General features: G+C 38.5%; 1 protein-coding gene across 3 annotated transcripts in view; it reads right to left on the minus strand.

Annotated features, from left to right (window-relative positions):
* The window catches only part of ankrd28b (ankyrin repeat domain 28b), a 200,761-nt gene continuing 176,649 nt past the window's right edge, over positions 1–24,112 (minus strand). For all 3 annotated transcript variants that reach the window (XM_073054413.1, XM_073054412.1, XM_073054411.1), the window contains 9 exons: positions 22,146–22,263; positions 21,265–21,484; positions 19,072–19,159; positions 18,902–18,985; positions 16,898–17,043; positions 15,544–15,626; positions 14,350–14,432; positions 3,007–3,098; positions 1–2,250 (listed from right to left, as the gene is read on the minus strand). In XM_073054413.1, the coding sequence (XP_072910514.1) occupies positions 1,964–2,250; positions 3,007–3,098; positions 14,350–14,432; positions 15,544–15,626; positions 16,898–17,043; positions 18,902–18,985; positions 19,072–19,159; positions 21,265–21,484; positions 22,146–22,263 (1,201 nt within the window). In that variant the 3' untranslated portion in view covers positions 1–1,963. The remainder of the gene's footprint in view (positions 2,251–3,006; positions 3,099–14,349; positions 14,433–15,543; positions 15,627–16,897; positions 17,044–18,901; positions 18,986–19,071; positions 19,160–21,264; positions 21,485–22,145; positions 22,264–24,112) is intronic.

Consider the following 24,112-nt stretch of genomic DNA (forward strand, 5'->3'; position numbering starts at 1 on the left):
TTAATTACATACAACTCACGTCTGTTTTATTATCCATAAAATATACAATAATCTCAGCAATGTATTTAAAGAATGCAGGTAGGTAACCAAGCAGTCCCAATATCTATATACATGCTATATTCTTAACTTCAAAGAAATAAAACAAACTAGAAGGTACATTAAATCATAAATTTTGTCCCGTTTCACGCTTTGTCATTTTCAGCAATTAGTTTATACTTTATAGGATTCCAGTTATTAAAATACCATGGTTTGATGGAAGATTTTTTAAGGGTTATTACCCAAAACTGCTGAAAAGTCAGGCCAACTAAAAAAGTGGAATAACAAGTAAAGTTCATACAGTAGTTGACAACCAGTAAAGGATTGAATGAAATGCAACAGTAAACTTTTAAGAATGTAGTGATTTAAAAAGATTAAATTGAACTGAATCCAGTCATTAATAGTGCTCTCCAGGCCTGCTGTTTGGAATGAAACAAACTAAATACGATAAACTTCAGGAGCACTATTTTAATTAATCTAATTTGTACCAAGCGGTTTTTTTTTATACTGAAGAAACAACTATCCATTTGGGCAGATAACTGGGAAATGTCCTTCACATACAGCCTTTTTCATCTGAACTGAAGGGAAGTAAAACCAGTACTATCATGATATAGCAGTGCAAACAGAATGAAAATGGTGCCTGCTTCAATGCCAGTCATTACATTCTGGATTAATTCTTCCCAAGTAGAAGCTAATCAACAACAGGTAGCTAAACATTGCCTATTTCACATGGGGTGTTGAGAAGAAGAAACGTCTTAACAGAGAAAAAGGTCTGTTTTCATTCATACCCCTCCCTGAACACAGACAATAGAATAAAAACAGACAATAATGAAGGCACTGAAGTAATTGGAAACCAAACACACAGTTGTATAAACATGACTTAAATAACTGCAAAATAGTTTATTATCTAAAAGGTGAAAAGCAGTTAGAAATGAAGATATCTACTCTGTAAGTCCAGGCAATCTTCCTTTCCAAGACTCCAACATTTTGCGGTATATTTTACCTCCAGAATCAATTAAATCTGAATTTTAAAATACCAATTATACTTCAAAATACACCTGTAAAATTAAGATTTGAGAAATGAAATATAATGGATAGCCTTTCACAACAACCTAGCAGATTTGTACATTAATTTATCCAACACTCTGGCTGCACCACATTCATTGGTCTTCAGTCAAACTAGGACAGTAGGGAAAAAGACATGTGTTGGCTTTTTCAATATTCTATTCCTTTCCCTTCCCTCCCTATACAACGCCTCTAGCATCGACATGCAAAACCAGTAGATCCAGAATTGATCTACAAATGTACATCAAAATCCTGAATAGTTTCACTTTAATACTGTCAAAGCAAAGTTCAAAAAGTTGTAGCTTGAGACATCTTCAGATACAGCCAAGTCTTTAAAATCTTTTACATAATTTTTTTTTAAAAATCAGTTTATTTGGTCCCTTTGGCAAATCACCATGCAACTGAGTTATGTGATGTAGACCAGTTTTTTTAAAATGCCATTTTCTTCACTAAATGGAGTAATGCCCTGGATTCAGGAATATCTGATTGCCCTTCCCCATTTAATTTAGATAGTGCTATTCCACCCAACTTATATAATCTTCTTCTTCTTCAAACCATTAACCAGTGTAGACAGTTGAAATGGATCCTGGCACTAGAAATAGAAAGCATTAAAATAACATAAAATTGGCATTTATCACAAGAGCCTGTAGTTTCTTATATTGTCTACAAACTTCGAGCTGCTTGCATTTTGTTGTTCCATGGACCTGCAGTCTTCTGAGCCTTCTGATAAATTCTTCTTTAAACCTATAATGTACTTTTCCCACTTGGCTGACAAAGTTTAGAAGGCGCTCATATTAAAAACACCCATCTATTTATGGGCATGATGCAAGGGTTTTCATTGTGAAAACTGAAGTTAGTGCATTCAGTAGGTCTCTGAATCAGAATCATTTAGTTCATCATCTTCAGCATAAGGATAACCATCTTCTCTGCCTATACTGTTCAAACTGCAGAAAGAACTATGGTCGCTTCTCATTATCGGTAGAGAATCAAAGGACACTGTCTTTGATGGATTGCTGTAGTGATTAATGGTATTAAAACTTAGAGTAGGTAAAGTGCTGCTGGATGAAACAGGCATCATGGTGGCCAGAATGAGGGCTAAACAGTCTGCCACATCTTTATTTGGAGCACAGGCCAATGCAGGTGTGTAACCTAAAATAGAACATTTTAAAAGTAAGATTATAAGTTTTTCTCTCTCCATTTATTACAATAATTCAATCCATTTCAAATTCTGAACAGTCTTCATTTTTATTTAAGTTAACATTTGCAAATAGTAAGAAATTTCATTAGAATTCATTAAAGGTTAGAGTAAATGTAGCAAAACAATTAAGAAATTTGATGAAAACATTAGAACAATTATGTAGCATTGTGCAAATTGTTAAGAATGATTTTTGACAATCAATACGATTAAAACAGATGAAAGATGCAATTTCAAGAGTGCAGGCTCTAATCATAAGAGGAAAAAAATGTACAGTTAAGATCATTTTAAGTTGATTTTAGCATTAGAGAGAAGTAGTCTGTGCTTCAAGAAATTACCTCCTTGCCTCCTTGGAAAGAAGGAATAGAAGATTTGAAGATTTTTGCAGTTCAGTATGCTCTCAATACAAAGGTTTTACTTAATACATTTATTGTATTACCTCAATTTTAAATTGTACCGTGTGCTAAATACTGCCATTAAGGGCAAGGAAGTTACTGGACACATTCTAGGTTGGGAATGAACAAACCTGACCAACTATAAGGTTGATGGACTAAAACCAAATTAGAATAATGGAACACACAATTACAAATTCATCCACATTACTCCAGCATTACTCATTGATGTGAGCAGTTAGCTGCCAAAGTCCATTATACTTACTTACTTGTCATTTGAATATCAGCACGATGAATTTAAAATGACTCGAAACTTACCATTCTCATCTACAGCTAGTACACTGGCCCCTTTGCTTAGAAGCTCTTGCACAACCACAGTAAGTCCATTGCGTGCCGCAACGTGTAATGGTCTGCAGAAACAGAAAATTCGCAATTTTTCTAGAGAATCTTACAGCATAGAAACAGGCTATTCAGCCCAACTCATCCATACTGGCCAGTGGTCATCCTTTTAAATTAAGCCTATTACCAAGTACTTGGTTCACAGCCCTCTATACTCAATGGATTCAAGTGTTCATCGTGATACTTCTTTCATGCTGTCAGTGACTCAGCTTTAACTGTTCTCTCAGGCAGAGCATTCCAGCTCTTACCACTGTCTGAGTAAGAGAGGTCTCCTTCATAATCTCTTATTCACCCACACCCCTAGCTTAAACATACACCCTCTGATTTTATGTACCTCTGATATGGGGAAAAGTTTACTGCAGTTTAGTCTATCTATACCCCTCAGTTTTATATACCTCATACATCCTGTCTTAACCTCCTCTGCTCTAGGGAGAAAAGACCTTGTTCCTCCATCTCTCCTCATAACTGAACTGTTCCATCCCAGAGTATATCCTGCTAAATTATTACTTAATTGGGACTTTTGCCAAACAGTTTTTAACTTGCATCAGTTGTGTGCACTTGCGTGCTGTTAAACACTACACTGTGCCTAGATTGAACCGTTTTTAAATAGCATCAGTGGTGCTTGTGTTTAAAAATTAGTGATTTTTGTCACTAATAGTTAGGGAGAAGTTAGTACAACAACAATTCAGAACTGTTTTGCACACTTTGGTTTTGAGCATTCATGCTTGGAGATTCCAAAAACATCAGGAAATGAAAATGAAATGGATTTTATTACTTCAACAAGTTAGGAAATATGAAGAATTTGAAGGTACAGTATTGACAATCATGAATGTTACCTTGAAAATGAAGATTTGGAGGATGCAAACATTGAAAACATTGTATGAAGAAAGTCATTATCTGCACCAGGTATCTGCTGATTTTGTTCATTTATAGTTAATCAAAAGAAAACAACTGCATATACTGGATGAATTCCTCTGATGATATCTATTAGGGACTAATACAGTTTTATGGTACTGTACTAATTTGTTCTGTATTTTTTTAAAATACATAACTTGTTACTCAGTTAAATGGCAATTTGTCTTTTTATACCCTTTTAACTATTTTGACGAAACGGTGGAAAATTGGGAGCAACCGCTTAATTGGACCAAGATATACTGGCCCCAATGTGTCCCAATTCACTGGAATCCTCTGTATTTCCAAAGTTCCTACTATTCATGGTGTATGTTCTGGCCTCATTAATACTCAGAAAATGTAACACCTCACATGTATCCACGTTAAACTCCAAATGTTATATTAAATCTATTTCACTAAAACATAAATATCACTCTGCAGCCTAAGACAATCTTTCACACTATTAACAACTCCACCAATCTTCATGTCATCCACGAACTTACTGATCATGACTTTGACATCCAAGTCATTTACAAGTGCATTACAAACAACAAGGGTCCCAACAACAAACTTCATGGGACACAGACATCCAATCACAAAAACAACTCTCTATTCTGTCTTTTTATTGCCAAACCAATTTCTTGAGCTTGTCTCCATGTGGATTCTTATCAAAGGCTACAGTGAAACCAAGTAAATCATATTGGCTATTTTGTCCTCAAAGTTCAAAGCAAACTTTATTATCAGAGTACATACATGTCACCACATACAACCCTAAGATTCTTCTTCAGCATGCACATTTTGCAAATCTATAGAACAGTAACTGTAAACAGGATCAATGGACAACAAACTGTGCAAAAGCAGATTTAAATAAACAGCAATAAATAACAAGCATGAAATAAAAGATAAAAGAGTTCTTAAATGAGTGTAGTTACCCCTTTTGTTCAAGAGCCTAAGGTTGTAATTGTTCTTGAACCTGGTGATGCGAGTCCTGAGGCACCTGTATCTTCTACCTGATGTTAGCAATGAGAAAAGAGCATGGACTGGGTGGTGAGTTTCTGCAGCCTTTCCTACAGCAATGTTTCATGTAGATGTATTCAATGGCTGGGAGGGTTTTATCCATGATATAGAGGGCTGAATCCACAACCTTTGGTAGGATTTTCCACTCAAAGGCATTGGTGTTCCCCTACCAGGCCATAATGCAGCCAGTCAGCACACTTTCCACCACACATCTATAGATGTTTGCAAAGGTTTTTACTGACATGCTGAATCTCTGCAGACTCCTGAGGAAGTAGAGGTGGTATCAGGCTTTCTTTGCAATAATATTTATATGATGGGTCCAGGACAGGTCCTCTGAGATAGTGACACCCAGTAAGTTAAAGTTAATGACCCTCTTCATCTTTGATCCTCTGAAGATTACTGGCTCATTGACATCTGTTTTCCTTCTCTGAAGTCCACAATCAATTCCTTGGTCTTATTGACATTGAGTGAGAGGTTGTTGTTGTTACACCACTCAGCCAAGTTTTCAGTCTTGCTCCTGTATGCTGATTCATCACCCCCTTTGATACAGCCCACAACAGTGGTGTCATCATCAAACTTGTATATGGTTTTGGTGCTGCACTTAGCCATATAGTCAAGGCTATAAAGCAAGTAGAGCTGGGGCTAAGTACAAATCCCTGTGGTGCACCTGTGCTGACTGAGACCATAGAGATGTTTTTGCCAATCCAAACTGACTGGGGTCTACAAGTGAGGAAATCCAGGGCCCAAGGGGGTATTGAGGCCCAGGTCTTGGGAGTTTACTGATCAGTTTTGAGGGGACGATGGTGTTAAATGCTGAGCTGTAATTGAGGGAACATCCTGATGTATGCATCTTTGCTGTCCAGATGTTCCAGGGTTGTATGAAGAGCCAACGAGATAGCACCTGCTGTAGACCTGTTGCTTTGTAGGCGAATTGGAGCAGATCCAAGTGGCCACTCAGGCAGGAGCTGATGTGCACTAACACCAGCCTCTCAAAACACTTCATCACAGTGGATGTAAGTGCCACTGGATGGTAATCATTTAGACAGGTTGCTATGCTCTTCTTGGGCATCGGTTATAATTGAGGCCTGTCTGAAGCAGGTAGGTACTACGCATGGCCAGAACAAGCAAATGAAGATATCCGTGAACATACCAGCCAGTTAGTCATCACAGGTCTTCAGTATTCAGCCAGGTACTGTGTCTGGACCAGATACTTACCTTGGATTCACTCTCTTGAAGGCAGCCTGCAAGTCATCTTCAGATACTGAGACCAAAGGATCATTGGGAGACATAGGGGTGCACGACAGTTTCTCGCTGCTCTGGTGATCAAAGCAAGCAAAGAAGGCATTGAGCTCATCTGGAAGCGAAGCTCCTCTGTCCTCAATGTCGCAAGATTTAACTTTGTAGGAGTTGGTGGCATTCAAACCTTGCCATAGCTGTTGACCATCCCTCACTGATTCCAGTCTAGTCCTAAATCTCAATCTTGCCCGAGAGATGTCTTTCTGGAGATCATATCTGCATCTCTTGTAGTGTTCTTGATCTCCAGACTTGAATACCTCTGATCTGACTCTCTGCAGATTTTGGATTTCATTGTTCATCCAGGGCTTCTGATTGGAGAAAACCCTGGACGATTTTGTAGGGACACACTCATCCACAACTAGTTTAATAAAGCCTGTAATGACCCTGGTGTAGTCATTCAGGTCCTCAAATGAGTTCTTGAAAACAGCCCAGTCCACTCACTCAAGGCAATCCTGTAATTGATTCTCTGCCTCCTGCGACCAACTCTTAGTTGTCTTGATCTCTGGAGTCTTGCACTTTAGGCTCTGTCTGTATGCAGGTAGTAGGAGTACAGCCAAATAATCCGACTTGCCAAAATGTGGTCTCGGGAAGGAATGATAGGCATTCCTTATCATCGTGTAGCAGTGTCTAGTGCAGGCATGGGCAAACTACAGCCCGGGGGCCATATGCGGCCCGTTAAGCTTTTTAATCCGGCCCGCAGAACTTGATGAAATTATATTAATAAACCTTGTTAACGTTTTTTCCCCGCAATTCTGGCGTTTTCCCAATAGATGACGCACTCTATATACATTGACCTTTGTTGAGGTGCAGCATATTATTCCACATTTGCGCTTTACTCTTTGACCTCTCACCCTTTCTGTAAAGATGAGTGGAGCTAAGAAAAGAAAAGTGGATAGAGAATGTCGGGTGTTTAATAAGGAGTGGACAACTAAATATCTTTTTACCGAACACCGATCAACTGCTGTATGCCTGATATGCCAAGAGACTGTGGCGGTTTTTAAAGAATATAATATCAGCCGTCACTTTGCCACAAAACATGCCAACTATGCTAGCAACCAGTCAACGAAAGAACAGGAAGCTAATGTTCAGAGGTTGGCAGCTAATTTACAGGCTCAACGAAATTTTTTCCACCGTCAAACTGCCATTCATGAGTCAAGTACCAAGGCAAGTTTTATGCTGTCATTCAAATTAGCAAAGGCCAGCAAGCCTCTGTCTGAAGGCGAGTTTTTAAAAGAATGTATGGTGGAAACAGCAGGTGTATTGTGTCTGGAGAGCAAAGACAAATTTGAAAAAATCAGTTTATCATGCAGGACAGTGACTCGCCGTGTGGAACTGATAGATGAAGATATAACCAGCGACTTAAATAAAAAGGCAGAGTCGTTCACATTATATTCATTAGCACTGGATGAAAGCAACGATGTAAAAGACACTGCTCAGCTCCTCATTTTTATCCGAGGAATTAACAATACTTTTGAAATAACGGAGGAGTTTTTGACAATGGAGTCTCTGAAAGGAAAAAGACGGGGAGAGGACTTGTATGACCGGGTGTCTGCTGTCATCGAAAATATGAAGCTCCCTTGGAGTAAACTTATCAACGTCACCACAGATGGATCTCCTAATTTAACAGGGAAAAATGTCGGCCTGCTGAGGAGAATACAGAATAAAGTGAAAGATGAAAATCCTGACCAGGATGTTATTTTCCTTCACTGCATCATCCACCAGGAATCTCTATGTAAATTGGTATTACAGCTGAATCATGTTGTGAATCCTGTCGTAAAACTTGTCAACTTTATACGTGCAAGGGGACTTCAGCACCGTCAGTTCATCACGTTCCTGGAGGAAACTGATGCGGATCACCAGGACCTACTTTATCACTCCCGTGTCCGCTGGTTAAGTTTGGGCAAAGTGTTTCAACGAGTATGGGAGCTCAAAGAGGAGATCGGTGCATTTTTGGAGTTACTGAGGAAGGCCGGCAAATTTCCTGAGCTGAGCAACAAGAGCTGGCTTTGTGACTTTGCGTTTGCTGTGGATATATTTTCACACATGAATGAACTGAACGTGAAGCTACAGGGGAAGGATCAGTTTGTGCATGACATGTACACAAACGTGAAAGCCTTTAAATCCAAGCTGGCTTTTTTCTCCAGGCAAATTTTGAATAAGTTATTCACTCATTTTCCCACACTAGCCACGCTGGAAGAGGCCAGCGCAAATGTGAAAAAATACAGCGAGTCACTGGATGCGCTGCACAGAGAATTCTGCCGTCGCTTTTGATTTTGAAAAAATTGACAAGTCACTTCAGTTGGTGGCCTGTCCCCTGTCACAAGATCCTGAAACAGCACCAGAGGAGCTACAGCTGGAACTGATCGACCTTCAGTCTGACCCCGTCTTAAAAGAGAAGTTCAACTCTCTTAAACTGAATGACTTTTATGCTTCACTTGGTAAAGAGGTGTTTCCAAACCTCCGGAGGATGGCACAGAAGATGCTGGCGTTGTTCGGCTCGACCTATTTGTGTGAACAGGCGTTCAGCGTCATGAACATCAACAAAGCCAGCCACAGATCCAAGTTAACTGACCAACACCTCAGATCCATCCTGAGAATCGCTACAACAAAACTAAATCCAGACTTTGATGTGCTGGCTAAAAAGGGAGACCAACAACACTGTTCCCACTGAAATTAAAAATAAGTTTCTTCGTTGTGTTATGTAAAAAATGCATTTGAAAATATTTTTTTTCAATAAGCCTTACATGTTACATGTCATTTCATTTCTGTTAAGTGATGGACATGAGTAGTGCGCAGGTGCACATACGTTCTCAAAATAAAAAATGCGCTCCAGATCAAATAACGCGCTCCGCATACTGGCGCGCTGTCACTGTTCTGTCCTTGTGCTGGTCGTTGTTGAGTTTTGGCACAGGGGACAATGGAATAAGAAGGAGCAGGACAAGTAGACCTGCATCTCCTACCGTTTTTGAAATAAAGACAGTCAGGAGGAGAGTGATGATGATAATATCTTGAAGGATAACAGAATTTTCAGTGCTTTAAAATAATAACTGTTACTATTAAAAAAAGCTGTATTTTATTCATTTAATTTTCAGTGTTTTAAAAGTCATTTCAATAAATAGCTAAATACCATGGGACTTCAAAGACAGATATTTTGTTGTAATGCATTTGTTCATTTTCAATTGAAATTAAAGCACATGTTTTCTACATATCCCATGATATTTTATTTTCTCTTATGAGGTGTATTACCAAAACACTCTGTCCATCTGCTCCTGGTCCGGCCCCCCTGTCAAATTTTAGAACCCTTTGTGGCCCACAAGTCAAAAAGTTTGCCCACCCCTGGTCTAGTGTATTGGGACCTCTGGTGCAACAGGTTACATGTTGGTGAAAATTGGGCAGTGCTTTCTTCAAACAAACCTGATTAAAGTCACTGACTATAATTTGAAATGTGTCGGGATGGGCTGTTTCTTGCCTGCAGACAACATTGTGCAGTTTTGCAAGTGCTTGCTTATATAATCAAGACCTGTGGTGGTACATAAACGGCGGTCAGGATCACAGATGAAAACTCCCGAGGCAAATAGAATGGTCTATATTTAATCATTAGCTGTTCTAAGTCAGGGTAACAAGAAGCTGACAGAACCTCAATGTCCGTGCGCCAATGAGAATTGACTAAAAAGCACACGCCACCACTTTTTTCCTTACCAGTGTTCGCGATTTGATCCATTCTGAAAATCACAAAACCGTCCAGTTGTGCCACTGCATTCCAGTATATTACATTTAACCAAGTTTCAATGCGACAAACAATTGAGATCTGCCTCTGATACTGCAGCTTTGCCCTGGGAATCATCAGTCTTGTTTTCCAGTACTGCACATTCGGCAACAAGATACTAGGTATAGTAGGCCTCTTCTCTCTATGCTTCAGCCTAGTTTGAATTCTGCCTCTCCAGCCACGTTTTCAGCCATGGCGTTGACCCTTAAAGGTGCCACGCCTAACTGTTCCATTGGAGACATGACCTCTGCTTCACACTTAACTGTCCACCATGAGATCTGAAGATCACTGATGTAATTTCGTAGTCCGTTATTAAGAGGAAATTTACATGCTGCAGATTACAGTAAAAGTAGTTCAAAAGGAGCATATTTAAGCAGAAACTTGGTACAATTTCTTGCAGCCCGCACAAAGTCACCGATGTATGCTGGTGCCATCTTAGTCACAGATCAACACACTTCCATCAGAATCAGTATTAGGTTTATTATCACTAACAAGGGACACCACAGAAACATAGTGGTTAGTGCGAAGCTATTACAACTCTGGGTGGTAGAGTTTGATGTTCATTTCCAACACTGTCTGTAAGGAGTTTGTATGCTCTTCCCATGGCCATGTGGGTTTTCTCTGTGGTTTCCTCCCAGTCCAAAGGTGTACTGCTAGTTAGGTTAATTGGTCATTGTAAATTGTCTTGTGATTAGTCTAGGGTTAAATAGGAGGGCCTGTTCCGTGCTGTATCTCTAAACAAATAAATAAAGCCATGTTGGTTCTGTGATCAGTCCTTGCCTTTCCAAGTGATCATTAATTCTCTTCCTCAGATTTTTTTCCAGCATCTTCACTACTACTGATGTTAGGCTCATGGTCTGTAACTATGAGGATTTTTGCTGCTTGAAAAGGGGGTCTGTGTTTGCTGTCCTCCAGTCTTGTGGAGCAATGATTTAAAATTCTCAGCTACAGCCCAACAGTCTCTTTCCTTGTCTCATGCATCAGTGTTGGATAAATCCCATTTGGATATCCTTAAACTTGTATCAAGCCATCTCTTTATTTATGGAGTCCTTCCCCAGTCTTTCACCTACTCCTTATCCAACTACAGAGTCTGTTTCTTTTGTGAGTGCTGATAAAGGTGTTCATTTAGGGGCCCAACCTGTTCTTCCTAATAGGCCAAACTTTTTCCATTCTTTTCCCCTTAACATATCGAGAGAATAACTTCAGGTTTATAGAAACACAGAAAACCTACAGCACAATACAGGCCCTTTGGCCCACAAAGCTGTGCTGCACATGTCATTACTTTAGAAATTACTTAGGGTTACCCATAGCCCTCTATTTTTCTGAGCTCCATGTACCTGTCCAGGCGTCTCCTAAAAGACCCTATCGTATCCGCCTCCACCACCGTCGCCAAAAGCCCATTCCACACACTCGCCACTCTCTGCGTAAAAAGTTTACCCCTGACATCTCCTCTGTGCCTACTTCCAAGCACCTTAAAACTGTGCCCTCTCGTGCTAGCCATTCCAGCCCTGGGAAAAAGCCTCTGACTATCCACATGATCAATGCCTCTCTTTTATTTATCTATTTCTTGTGACATATTATCATTTCTAATTTTGCTTTAAAGCATCTCCCTAGAGTTTTTACACTTCTGACAGGCTTCCCCTCTCAATAGTTTCGTATAAATGTCAAGCTTCTTTTTTTTCCCCTCTTTATGCAATCCTCAATGTTCCTCAAGATCCAAGGTTCCCTACACTTATAAAACTTGGCTTTGACTCTTTAGAAGACATGTTGGCCTTAAACTCTTGTTATTTCTCTTGTAAATGCTTCCCAGGGTGTAGATGTAGACTTACCTGCAAGTAGATTGTCCCAATCTGCCTTTGCTTGGTCCTCCATTATATTAACAAAACAGCCTATCCTCAATTTATGACCTTAATTACTGGCCCATCCCTATCTTTTTCTACTAACATTTAAAAACATAGAGCTATGCTCACCATCTGCAAAATGTTACCACGACACACCTCCACTTGAAACTACATTAGCCAACATCCATAAGACATAGGAGCAGAATTAGGCCATTTGGCCCATCAAGTCTGCTCTATCATTCAATCATGGCTGGTCCTTTTTACCCCTCCTCAACCCCATTCCCTTGCCTTCTCCCCATAACCACCGATGCCATGTCCAATCAAGAACCTACCAATCTCTGCCTTAAATACACCCAATGACCTGACCTCCACAGCTGCCTATGGTAACAAATTCACCACCCTTTGGCTAAAGAAATTTCTCTGCATCCCTGTTTTAAATGGATGCCCCTCTATCCTGAGGCTGTGCCCTCTTGTCCTAGACTAACTCACTATAGGAAACATCCTTTCCACATCTACTCTATCTAGGCCTTTCAATACAAGCACAGACCCAGAGCCTTCAAACGTTCCTCTCTTTCATTTCCAAAATCATCTTTGCGAACCGCCTCTGAACCCTCTCCAAATCTTCTTCCTTCCTGGGTCTATCTATAAACTGAGTCAAAAAGCAATTCTAGATGGACCTCAATAATTCTGGCCTCTTGGTCCCAGCGATACTAAGGTAATCCCAGAGGCCATTACATATCTGCGCAATTAAATCTTTATGTAGAACAATGCAAGACAATAGTTTCACTAACAATGAAAGAAAAGAGATTGCAAATGCTGGAAATCTTACATAAAAACTCAGCAGGTCAGACAGTATTTGTGGAAAGAGAAACTGTCAATGTCTTGGGTCTGCGACCTCTTTCCAATACTGGCGGTTCAGATGAAGGGTCACAAACTCAGTCATTGACTGTTTCTCTTTCCACTTTCATTGGCAATACTTCTATCAGTTTTGGATTCATGGAAAATCTCATATATGGGCGACCAGCCATTACTGTATATCTGCATGTGACTGGATAAAATGTTTTCAGATTTTAAAATGTTCTGATGACATTTATTATCTGACATCATCGGGTATTTTTAATGTTTTTTTAATTCAAAGTTTTAAGATCTACCATTTTATATCATGATATAATAAAGATTTTTTTTAAACAAAGCAATCTATGTAATTCAGAAGCAAATGGGAGTGCTGGAAATAGTTAACAACTTAGGGTACATATTTCCCCTTTATTTTCATCATTCAAGGCCCCAAATTATATACAAAGTTTGCTATAGACAGTTCACGATACAGCTTACTGTACTTCAAGACCAAACAGATTGATTGACATTTTACACAATCCCTCCACTGATGTGCCTGTGATATGACAAATCTGTCCTTACAGCTTTCAGTTCCTTTATCTTTCAAATATTTAAATAAGGAAAAACACCTAACCTTTTGATTGCCCTTCCAGACTCTTAACACGGGAATTCATCAATTTTTGGAATGCTGTTTGACTATTCCATCTAAACATCCTGTGTTTATTCTTTAATGTGTAAACACAGAAACCGCTGGAAAACAAACTTAGCAGGTCAGACAGCATATAGAATATTTAAAATATAGGAGGCAGCCATTTGGCCTGTTGTGCCTGCGGCAGATGACAAAGAATGCCTAATTCAAATTGCAGCTTCCAATATGTGGTGCATGTGAATTACATGATGAGGGATTACTGCCGTCAGCATCCTCTTAAGGAGAGAGAAAAAGACTTTTAGATCAACGACCTTTCATTAGCTTGAACCAAACCTCTTTTCTGAATTGCTACTGGAAGAAAAAAGAACAGTAAGATGCAGCTCTAATTGGGTAAGATTTTCTGGCTTTAGAACTGTTGTGTTGTTTTGATTATTTTTAGGTTTACTAACCATAGCTACATCCTTCCAAGAATGGGTCAATGTAGAAATTATGATTCTGATGAAACCTAAAGAAAGTTTGAATGAGCATTTCATTCTTTTAACTTAATTGCTTTTTTCACTTACCTTTCACCAGATTTTATTGATATTGATCTAAAGAACTGTAGTTTTCAAAACATGTAATGGTGTAGATACAAAACCTGCATAGTGCTTGTCTTCCATACATTTCGGAAGTTACTTTGTAGTGACTTCATTCAGTTAAAATTTGCCATTAAGTTATGTGAGGCACTAGGCATTCAACAATTCTATGAAACCAACTTATTAATGGAAGTATTTTTTAAAACTGGCAAATCTGCTCGTTTTCCTGTCTAAAAAAACATAACTGCCACCTGACATCCGTCATTGGCTAATACCAACATCAATAGATTATAAATATTTATTGAGAGCATAAAGACAAAACAGTATCTCAACATACATCAATGCAGAAGTGAAATATTTAATTTTTCTTTAAAAGTTATCCAGAATACTTACGTTTGTAATGATGTATTTGTTGCATTTATGAGGCTTCTGTCAACAATCTTCTCTAGTATTAACAAGGCACTATTTTCATGACCCTAAAATGAAATTTTGATTTTAACACTGTAAATCTTACAAGCAAATCTGTACTCTATTAAATTGTCTGTGTAGAAGTGCATATCTGAAGAACAATGGCTATGAATCAAATGTGGGGAAAGGTGAGATTAGGTTGGGCAGCTGTTTTCAACTATAAAAGGCATAAAGAGCTGAATGGCTTTTCCATGTCAGCCTTCATTATTTCTAGTTATTGGTTCTACACTGTATTATTCATTCTTTGCTTAATTGCTTCAGTTTCCAATTTTAAAAAAAGAATGATGAACTATGTCTAATCCAACACGAAACAGCGAACGGTGAGGGATCAACTTCTAAATGCTAACAAATGCTGTTATCTCATAGGAGATACAGAATGGAAGGCTGAAAAAACATGTTCTTTGAAAGCAGATTTTGCTCACATCTTTCAGTGTACAAAAGGTTATCAATATGCAAAAATCTTGTTCCTTCTGCATAAACAGGAACATTTTATATTTTTGTCAATGTCCAATTGAAGAGTGATACAAAATATAGCCACGCACAATGCCAAATGTTAAAACTTAACCTGCTCTCTGGAAATCTATACTACTAAGAAGTTCTGCTCATGTCCCTAGTATCAAATTACAACTAGGATTTCAAATATTAGTTAAAATATTGATTGTGTCAATATGTGGGCTGACATTATTTCTGCTTCTATGTGAGCTATGATGGTGGTGGATGGTATATGAGTCAATTCAATTAGATCATGGGCTGTAGCAGGCTATCAAACCAATGTTCAATAGTCCTTGAATTTGAAGTCAAATTGATTCTATTTGAGAAACTGAACATGCGGGAATCACCAGCAAGCCACTGCTCAGCAGTGTATAGTTAATTCTATCTATGGTCTCTGCCTTTCAGCAACAGATATAAGGGAAAGAATAAACAGATGTAAAAGATACAAGGCGACAACTTTTAGGGCAAGGAGACAGAGTTAGAAGATCAAAATGCCAATATTACAAAGATTGTGGAGTTGCAAACAGGAAACATTGTTTCATTAAAAGAATTGCTAAACATCTACCAATATTCAATGTTAGAAATTTATAAATTTTCAGTTTTACAAGGTTTAAGTTTGACACTTACCTTACTACAGGCCAAATGGAGAGCTGTATTCTTGCTCACATCCTGCAGCGTAAGATTGGCTTTTGCACTGCTAACTAATACCTCTAAATAAAACAGATTTGTGCATTGGCATGTTTAATTTCAGCACATGGACTGCATTAAAATAACACTTCATTAATATGGAAGTTTGATTTATTAAACTAATTATTTATTAAACACAATCATACCCGAGTTCAACAAGCCCCAAAACCTGGGCCTTTGTACCCCACCCCCCCATGTAACTGGACCCTTGACTTCCTCACTGGGAGACTGCAGTCAGTGTGGATGTCAAACAACATCTCCTCCTCAGTGACAATCAACACTGGCGCACCTTAGGAATGCTTCTTTGCCCACTGCTCTACTCTCTCTACACCCACAATTCTGGGCTAGGCACAGCTCAAACGCCATCTATAAATTTGTCGAAAACACAATTATTGTTGGCAGAACTTCAGATGGTGACAAAAGGACATAATGGGAATGAGTAGATCAGCTAGTTGAGTAGTATTGTAGCAACAACCTTGCACCAGGCAGTAAGACCAAGGCACTGATTATGGTCTTCAGGGAAGTCGGGGGAACACACACCAGTCCTCGAGGGATCAGAAGTGGAAAGTGTGAGCAGTTTCTAGCTTCTAGGTGTCAACATCTCTGTGGATCTATCCTGGGCCCAACATATTGAAGCAATTACAAAGAAGGCATGGCAATGGCTATACAGTAGGGGTTTGATGTGACTTGGTACATCACCAAGATACTCACGAATTTCTACCGATGTACTGTGGAGAGTATTCCAACTGGTTGCAGCACCATCTGGTGTGGAGAGGCCACTGCACAGGATTGGAAAAAGCTGCAGAAAGTTGTAAACTCTGCCAGTTCCATCATGGGCACTAGCCTCCCCAGCATCCAGGACACTTTCAAAAGGTGATGCCTCAAAAAGTATGGCATCCATCATTTAAGGACCTAGAACATACCCTTTTCTCAATGCTACCATCAAGGAGGAAGTACAGGAGTCTGAAGTACACACTCAATGTAATGCTTCAGGAACATTAGATTTCTGAATGGACAGTGAACCCATAAACATTACCTCAGTATTCTACCCCTCTCTTATTGCACTATATAATACGGTATCGGAAAACTGCATTTTGTATTTAAGGCTGAATGTAAGATCAATAATGTGCAAAAAAATTCCCAATTCTAAAGCAAACAGCATACCATGTACGAAAATAATTTTGATGATTTCAGATAATTAAATGTATAAACTACTCACAATCTTGCAGGTCAGCATTGACTTTAGTGTTCCATTGTCTCAGTAAATTCAGTAAAGGATAAACAATATGCTTACCAACTGCATTAGTCTGTCCATTCTCTGCAGCCATCATTATTGGCGTTTTTCCAGTTGAATCTGCAGTATTTACTTGGGCATTATGGCTGAGAAGAAGCTGTAAACATTCAACGTGATCTGTGAAAGCCGCAGCATGAAGTGGGGATCTGTGGCAAATACATTAAGTTACAGTTGTTTAATGGTGCTTACTACTTCCTTCAATTTTACAGAAGGATAGATTAAGTACCTTTAAAAATTACTTTATTCCAGGTATTAGATATACGATCACAGATTGTCTCACATCCTCCCATTTTAATTCCACTGGATTATTGTGTCAGAGAAGTGCAATAAAAGATTAAATGTAATTAGTTCTTTATGACATCCCTCAGGGGTGATATCTTGTTATTACTACAGGTAAGTGAACACTGCATATAGAGGATGCCAGTAGGATAAATTGCTATTTAGCCTTGCTTTGGTAGTACTGAAGGAATAACACTGGCAAAATAAAGAAGAAATCTTTGTAAATGTCATTTGATCTTAATAGTCATAGAGTAATAGAGCATGGAAACAGGCGCTTCATCCCAACTGTCTGTGCTGACCACAGCATCTTCTCTGCTAGTTGCACTTGCCTGTATTCAGCCATTAACCCTCCAAGCCCTTCTGCTCTATATACTTACTGTATCCAAATGCATCATAAAATGTGGCAGTTGTACCTGCCATTTCTTTGGGAATCTCATTCCAGGTACTCACTATCTTTGGTGCAAAAAAATTAACTCTCATCTCCTCTTTAAAATCCCGCCCCTTTATCTTATATCTGAGCCTTCGATTTTTGGACTCCTTAACCCTGGGGAAAAGGCTACGACTGTCTACCTCATCTATATTCCTATGATTTTATACACTACTATGAGGCCTCCTTCCCCCCACCAATTCTCTGATAAATAAAGATCCAGTGTGACCAACTGCTCCCTGTCACTCAGGCCATCCGGTCCAAGCAGCACGCATGTAAATTTCTTCTGCACCCTTTCCCGCTTGACAATGTCTTTCTGAGGAATGAAGGGTGAGGCTGGGTCAGTAGCTTTAAAAATTCTTGGATGTTAACATATCAGAACATCTGTCCCACACGTAAATGTTGCCACAAAGAAGACATGGTAGCACCACCACTTTCTTAGAAGTTTGACAAGCTTTTACAAACTTCTATAGACGCACAGTGAAGAGTATCCTAACTGGTTGCATCACAGCCTAGTATGGAAACACCAAAGTCTAGGAATGGAAAAGACTGCAAAAGTGGATGATATATACAATCCATCACAGGCAAAGTCATTTCTACCATGGCTAGCACAAGAAAGTAGCGTATATTATCAAAGATCCCCACCATTCAGGTCATGTCCTCTTCTCACTATGGTTAGTGGGCAGAAGGCAGAGAAACCTTGGGACTCACACTACCAGTTTCAGAACAGTTATTACCCTGCAACAATCAAGCTTCTGAACAGGCATTGATAACTTCAGTCACCACTACTCTGAACTGATTCTATGATCTATTTCTAAGGATCCATTACAACTCATGTTCTCAGTATTATTTTCATTTGCAGTTTATCTTCTTTTGCACGTTGGTTGTTTGACAGTTTTTGTCTGTTTACGTAGTTTTTTTTGCAGCTTTCAAAATGTTTATACAAAAGTGATGGAATATGATAGTGCTGTGCTTGTGTAAATAGGGGAAGTAAGAACCAAGAATAGTAACAGCATGTGCAGGAATACCCAGCTTTGAGTGCATGGATGTCAGTGTTGATAGTAACTGCACTACAGAAATGGAAAGTTGATATATTTGATTGAAGATTTTGTCAAACATTGAAATTTAACCAAAGATTAAAAACAGGAATATTTTGTCCTAATTAGTGGATGATGTACTAGTCTACATGATAGACGGAAGAATTCATTGCGATAAATACTATTTTTCACTATAACATTACTTATAATTTCCAATGACACTATGTAAATTAAGTGAGAAAAGAAGTATCATCTATTTACCTTCCTTTTCCATCTGTAGAGTTTACAATGCTAGCACCTAAGACATCTATTAACATTTCAGCCGAACCTTCATTGTCATTTATTCTGAAAGGAAACAAAAGCTGTATTTAAAAGCTCCTTTTACTGGTACTTGTAAACAGAGATTTTTGTGTTGTTGAAAATATACCTACACAGCACAGTGCAATGGACTAAAAGAATTGCCTTCCAGTTTCTGAAAAACCTCCTGTTCCAGCAGAAGTTCAACACAGGTATCATGACCTGAGGATAATAATAATAATATCTATTATCAGTTTGAACTTTTAAAATTAGTGTACATGAAAACACACCAGAAGTAAAAATCCATAAAAAACAAAAGCCGATTTGAGGTAACTTACAAGTTAATACAAGCTATTCTGCTATTTGCTAAATTATACAAAATCTACCTAACTTAGTCTTACTTCTGCTGAAAGTGATAAAAATCATTTTGATAAAAAAGCTCAGACAAACATACATAGCTTGATGCGCTTAGATCAAATACTTACATTACAGAGATAGACTGAGATATTAGGCTTTTGGAAATAATTACGCATTGCTTGCAGGACAGAGTAATAAAGACACAATGTAAAGGCATATCACTGTCACTAAATAATACAAAATAGGTATTATAACATATAAATGAGAAAGACTGGAAGGCTGCAATGTGCTCGGAAAGATGAGGTGCTGTTTGTCTCATTATAACATGGCAGGAACTCACAGATAGGTCAGATTGGGAGTAGGATACAGAAATTAAAGCGGAGGACAAAAAGAAAGTTCAGAGTCACCAAGAAAGTGGAAAGCAGACCGTCTGAAAGCGATCACGCAACCTGCATCTGGTTTCTCCAATGTAGGGAGAGTAGATTGAGAACACCGAATGCGGAACACTAGATCAAAAGAAGTGCGAGTGAATCACTGCATTACCTGCAAAGACTACTTTGGATTCCTGGCTGGTAGGAAGTAGTAAAAGGACAAGTGCTGTATGATGGTCAATGGGAACAGAGCAGACCACGGAGTCACAAGGGCAACAGACCCTTCAAAAGGATGCAATGGTACGTAAAGGAAGAACCTTGTTGGAGCTCATGGAAATCGTGAAGTATGATTCATGAAATGCGAAGGCTGATGGGTAGAAAATAAGGTTGAGACAAACTTTGTGCTTGCTCCAAGGGACAAGAACAAAGGTAGAAGAGATGCTATCACAGGCTCTGTCAACTGTGATAGCTGAAAAGCCAAGACTCAAGATGAAAGACATTCCAGAGAAACCTAATGGAAACATTATCAGAACAAACACATCAGAGACTAAGGGTGCCAGAGAATGGATTGCAATCCTCATAGATGACAGGGTAGGAGGAAGTAGAGTCAAGACGTACTGTACATGCGAGTCAGTAGGATTGCAACAGCTAGCTTTGCTCTGGTGAGGATGGAGACAGAGGAAAAAAAGTTTAGGAAAGAGAGATGGATCATGTCAAAGTGTGACAAAGTCAGTGAAAACATTGGTAGTTTCATGCAAATAGAATTTAAAAGTTAATTACTTCATCTGTCATTTTCCACCCTGCTGTTAATTATTGACGATATTGCCTCAGCTATTCTCTCTTCTCTACTACAAGCTGTAATTCAATTCTGATCTATAAGTACTCTCCCAACCGTTGCCCCTACCTTATCCCCCCCCCCCAACCCCTGCCATGCCCATTACCCATTAGAATGGAGGAATTCTTACTTTCCCCATGGAGACTCAGGTGTCATTTGATCACAGATCTCCCCTTTATCCTATATTCCACCTCACGCCCAACTCTCTACAAAGGGAAATTGGTATATTTTTCATCCATTTCCAGTTCTGAAGGATCTTTGATGTGATTGCTAAATTTTTCCACAGATGATGTCTGTTAAGCTGAATACTTCCAGCAGTTTGTTTTATTTTTGTGTTCAATAGTATGCAGATCACAAATACTATGACTATATACAACTGGCAAAATTCAACAATTATTCATTGTAAATAGTGAGAAGGTAATCAGAAGAAAGCTGTTTACTGTTTATCAGAGGAAAGACAGGTTTATTCGAAAGTGTCCTAACCAAACTATTTAAAAATATGGGACCTGTATTCAGGATATAAATAAATAATATTGAATGGACTGTCTCAAAGAACATTAAGAGCTTCTTTATCGCATTTCTAATTAGCAAAAGAACAAACTGTAATCATAAAACTATTAGTTCAATTTAATTCCAGAACTACCGACTGAGTGAACAGAAATGTTTAATGCAATAGATTTAACTTTTTTTGTTAGTTTTGAATGTGATTTGTTTACCAACATGATTTTATTTTGCAATCATAGATACGAGTTCAAGTTATGTACCATTATAACAAGCCCAGTGCAGAGGTGTGTAACCATGATTGTCTGAAACTGTAGGAACAATATCCATTGAAGATGCAGCTTGAAGGAGGGCTCCAAGTACTCCAACATGTCCACAGGCTGCTGCCAAGTGCAGAGATGTCCGGCCCTTGCAGTCCCGAATTAAGAAGTTAGCACTGTGTTGAAGTAACGTTTCGACGCACTCTTCGTGGCCAGTAACTGCCTACAAAATATTTTTTTTAAATTGTAACAATATGTTACACATAAAACTGTACTGCATTCAAAGATAAGTACTAGTCTCGCAATGTACTCGTATGTTGTAAATAAATTCACTGCAATATGAAACTCATTAGCTGTAGTAAATCTCCTAAGCCTCTTGTGTTTATACTTCAAATGTTCCTTATGCTCTTTAAATATAAAATTCTGACCATCTGTTCTACTCTATAGAAGCACTGAAAAATTTGGTCTAATATTTGCCCAACTCAAAATCATGCCAGCCTCCAGTAGGCTTTTGGTTTATTATCCAAAAATGCAAGTGAAAGAAAACATCCAACTTCTCTTAAAAAAAGGTTTTCTTCAAAAGGACGATTCTTGTTTCTAAACTTTCCATAATGTAAATAATCATAAACAATTTATTAAAAGCTGTCTGCTGTTACATTGGAACTACTTATTATGTATAGTTGTCTAAGTTTAATTTGTCTATTCCTGTCAACATCTAAAATCCAGTGAGAGCTTACAATCTGTGTTACATTGTTACCTACATATTCTATTTAGCATAAATAGTATCTTCACAGATGATCTTAGATTAAGAAAGGATCTAGTGCGTTAGGACCTTGGATTAATTTGCTCATAAAAATTAGAGCAGAAACATGACAAAGTCTCACCCCTCTATGCAAGGCAGTTCGGCCCCATTTGTCTTTGGCATCTACATTTGCTCCCTTATTAAGAAGTGAGTATACACAATCTGTATGTCCATTCAAAACTGAGAGCATCAAAGGCGTTCTAGAACAAAAGAAAATCACATTTTCATCATGATGAAGGAAAAAATCATTATCATCCATGAGAAGATAAATGTAATTAAACCAGAGATATATTATTCTGAACGCAAGAAAAACAAAGTAAGATGGATGATTTTTGGAATAATATTTTTTCTCTATTGTGTTTATCCCATTCTTTTATCATCGCTAATTCACTGCTTTCCACTTTGTCCCTCTTCTGAATATATCCTGGAGTATTATATTTGTTCACCTCACAACCTGTGATGGCTTGATTTATCAATGACCTTCTTTGGATCATAAGATCAGGAGGAAGGATGCTTATTAACAACTTAACAATGCTTAAATCCATTTGTAATGGCTCAGCAAATGAAATATCTCAAGTGTCATGCAACAACACTTTCAGACATTTGAGGGGTAATATTCACAACACAAAAGTGCGACCAAATCTAATCACCTAACTTTGACTTCCAACGTCACTAGGTTTACATCTTTGAACTTGCTGTCCTACAGAATTTGGAAGGTGCTGTCCCTTCACCGGAAGGACTTGGACGATGGAATAAGGTTACTCACATTACCTTCTTAGAGCAATTAGCAATTGGTAATAAATACTGCAATTTGCCCATAAAAAACACAATCCCAAAATTAAATTCAAAAATAGTAACCACATTGTATTGTTCCCAATGTCACTTTCAACTACTCTAGTCATCTGCAATTGAAACAATTTTCAAATCTATTGGATAGTCACACTTCACACAGATTAGCAACACTTTAAAATGTAATTTTGTATTTTATATAAAAATATAAGGATTTCCACATGTCAAATCGATACTGTTGGTTGGTGAATATACTTCTTGTGCATGTGCTTGATTAAGCTTTTCAAAACTAAGAACAGATTTCTTACTTATTCAATACAATATATTAATAAAGACCTATTGTATATTATTCATCTGCATTCTACAGCATCTGCTTTTCTTTTTACATTTCTTTCTTTCATAATATTCTTTTAATTCTCATTATTCCTCCACAACTTGTGAATTTATGGCAAAACAGCGCTCACAATACCAGGCGAGCTCAGCACTTTGTCCAAATGGCCATTCTTTATGCATGAGCCAAAACAGTTAAACAACACTGAAGACATATTGAATATAAAATGCTCCTCCCCAATATCAAGTATCTGCACCTCCAACAGCGCTCAATGAAGTTTGACTTTCTTTCACTAGAGTCGCAGCACTCTCTATACCAACCCATCAGATCTCAAACTACCTCATGGCTCAGATGCAATTTATTATTCTGATCAGATATAGCTGGTTCTTCAGGGTTGTCATAGCCAGGGGGAGTGGTGGGGATAAGCTCCCACTACCTATTAAAAGTTCCCAAAGGCATGCATCTCAAATATCCTCTGACATCCAAGTGTGACCTTCAAGTGTGGTTTAGCTACTAAGCCCAGTGGAACAATTTCTACTGACAGGAGAAGGGGCAAAGTCAGGTTACTAGCACCTTAAAACAAGTCATTTTGGGCAGATGGGGCTCATCAGCTGTGGTTGGCAGATCATCCTAGAGAAGGAAAACTCTGATGTCAAATCTCTGCTGCATTGTGACCAAACCCACTCATAGGGAAGGCTTTGGGAGTAAACCCCGAGGAAAAATCCAGAGCTGGAGTCCCTAAGTAGTCTTACATGGAGTTTAACACTGACTGGCAACTCTTGCGATGCCACTAGTGCCATGCTGTATTGGTCTCTGCCATTCATTGGGATGCATCAGCTCCATGGTCGGGAGAATCTGCTACAAGGGAAACAGCTTGCTCTCCATATCGTACTGCCCTGGCTTGCGTATCTGTAGACAACTAGAATGCC

The sequence above is a fragment of the Hemitrygon akajei genome, chromosome 8 (assembly GCF_048418815.1).
Source record: "Hemitrygon akajei chromosome 8, sHemAka1.3, whole genome shotgun sequence".
NCBI lineage: Eukaryota > Metazoa > Chordata > Chondrichthyes > Myliobatiformes > Dasyatidae > Hemitrygon > Hemitrygon akajei.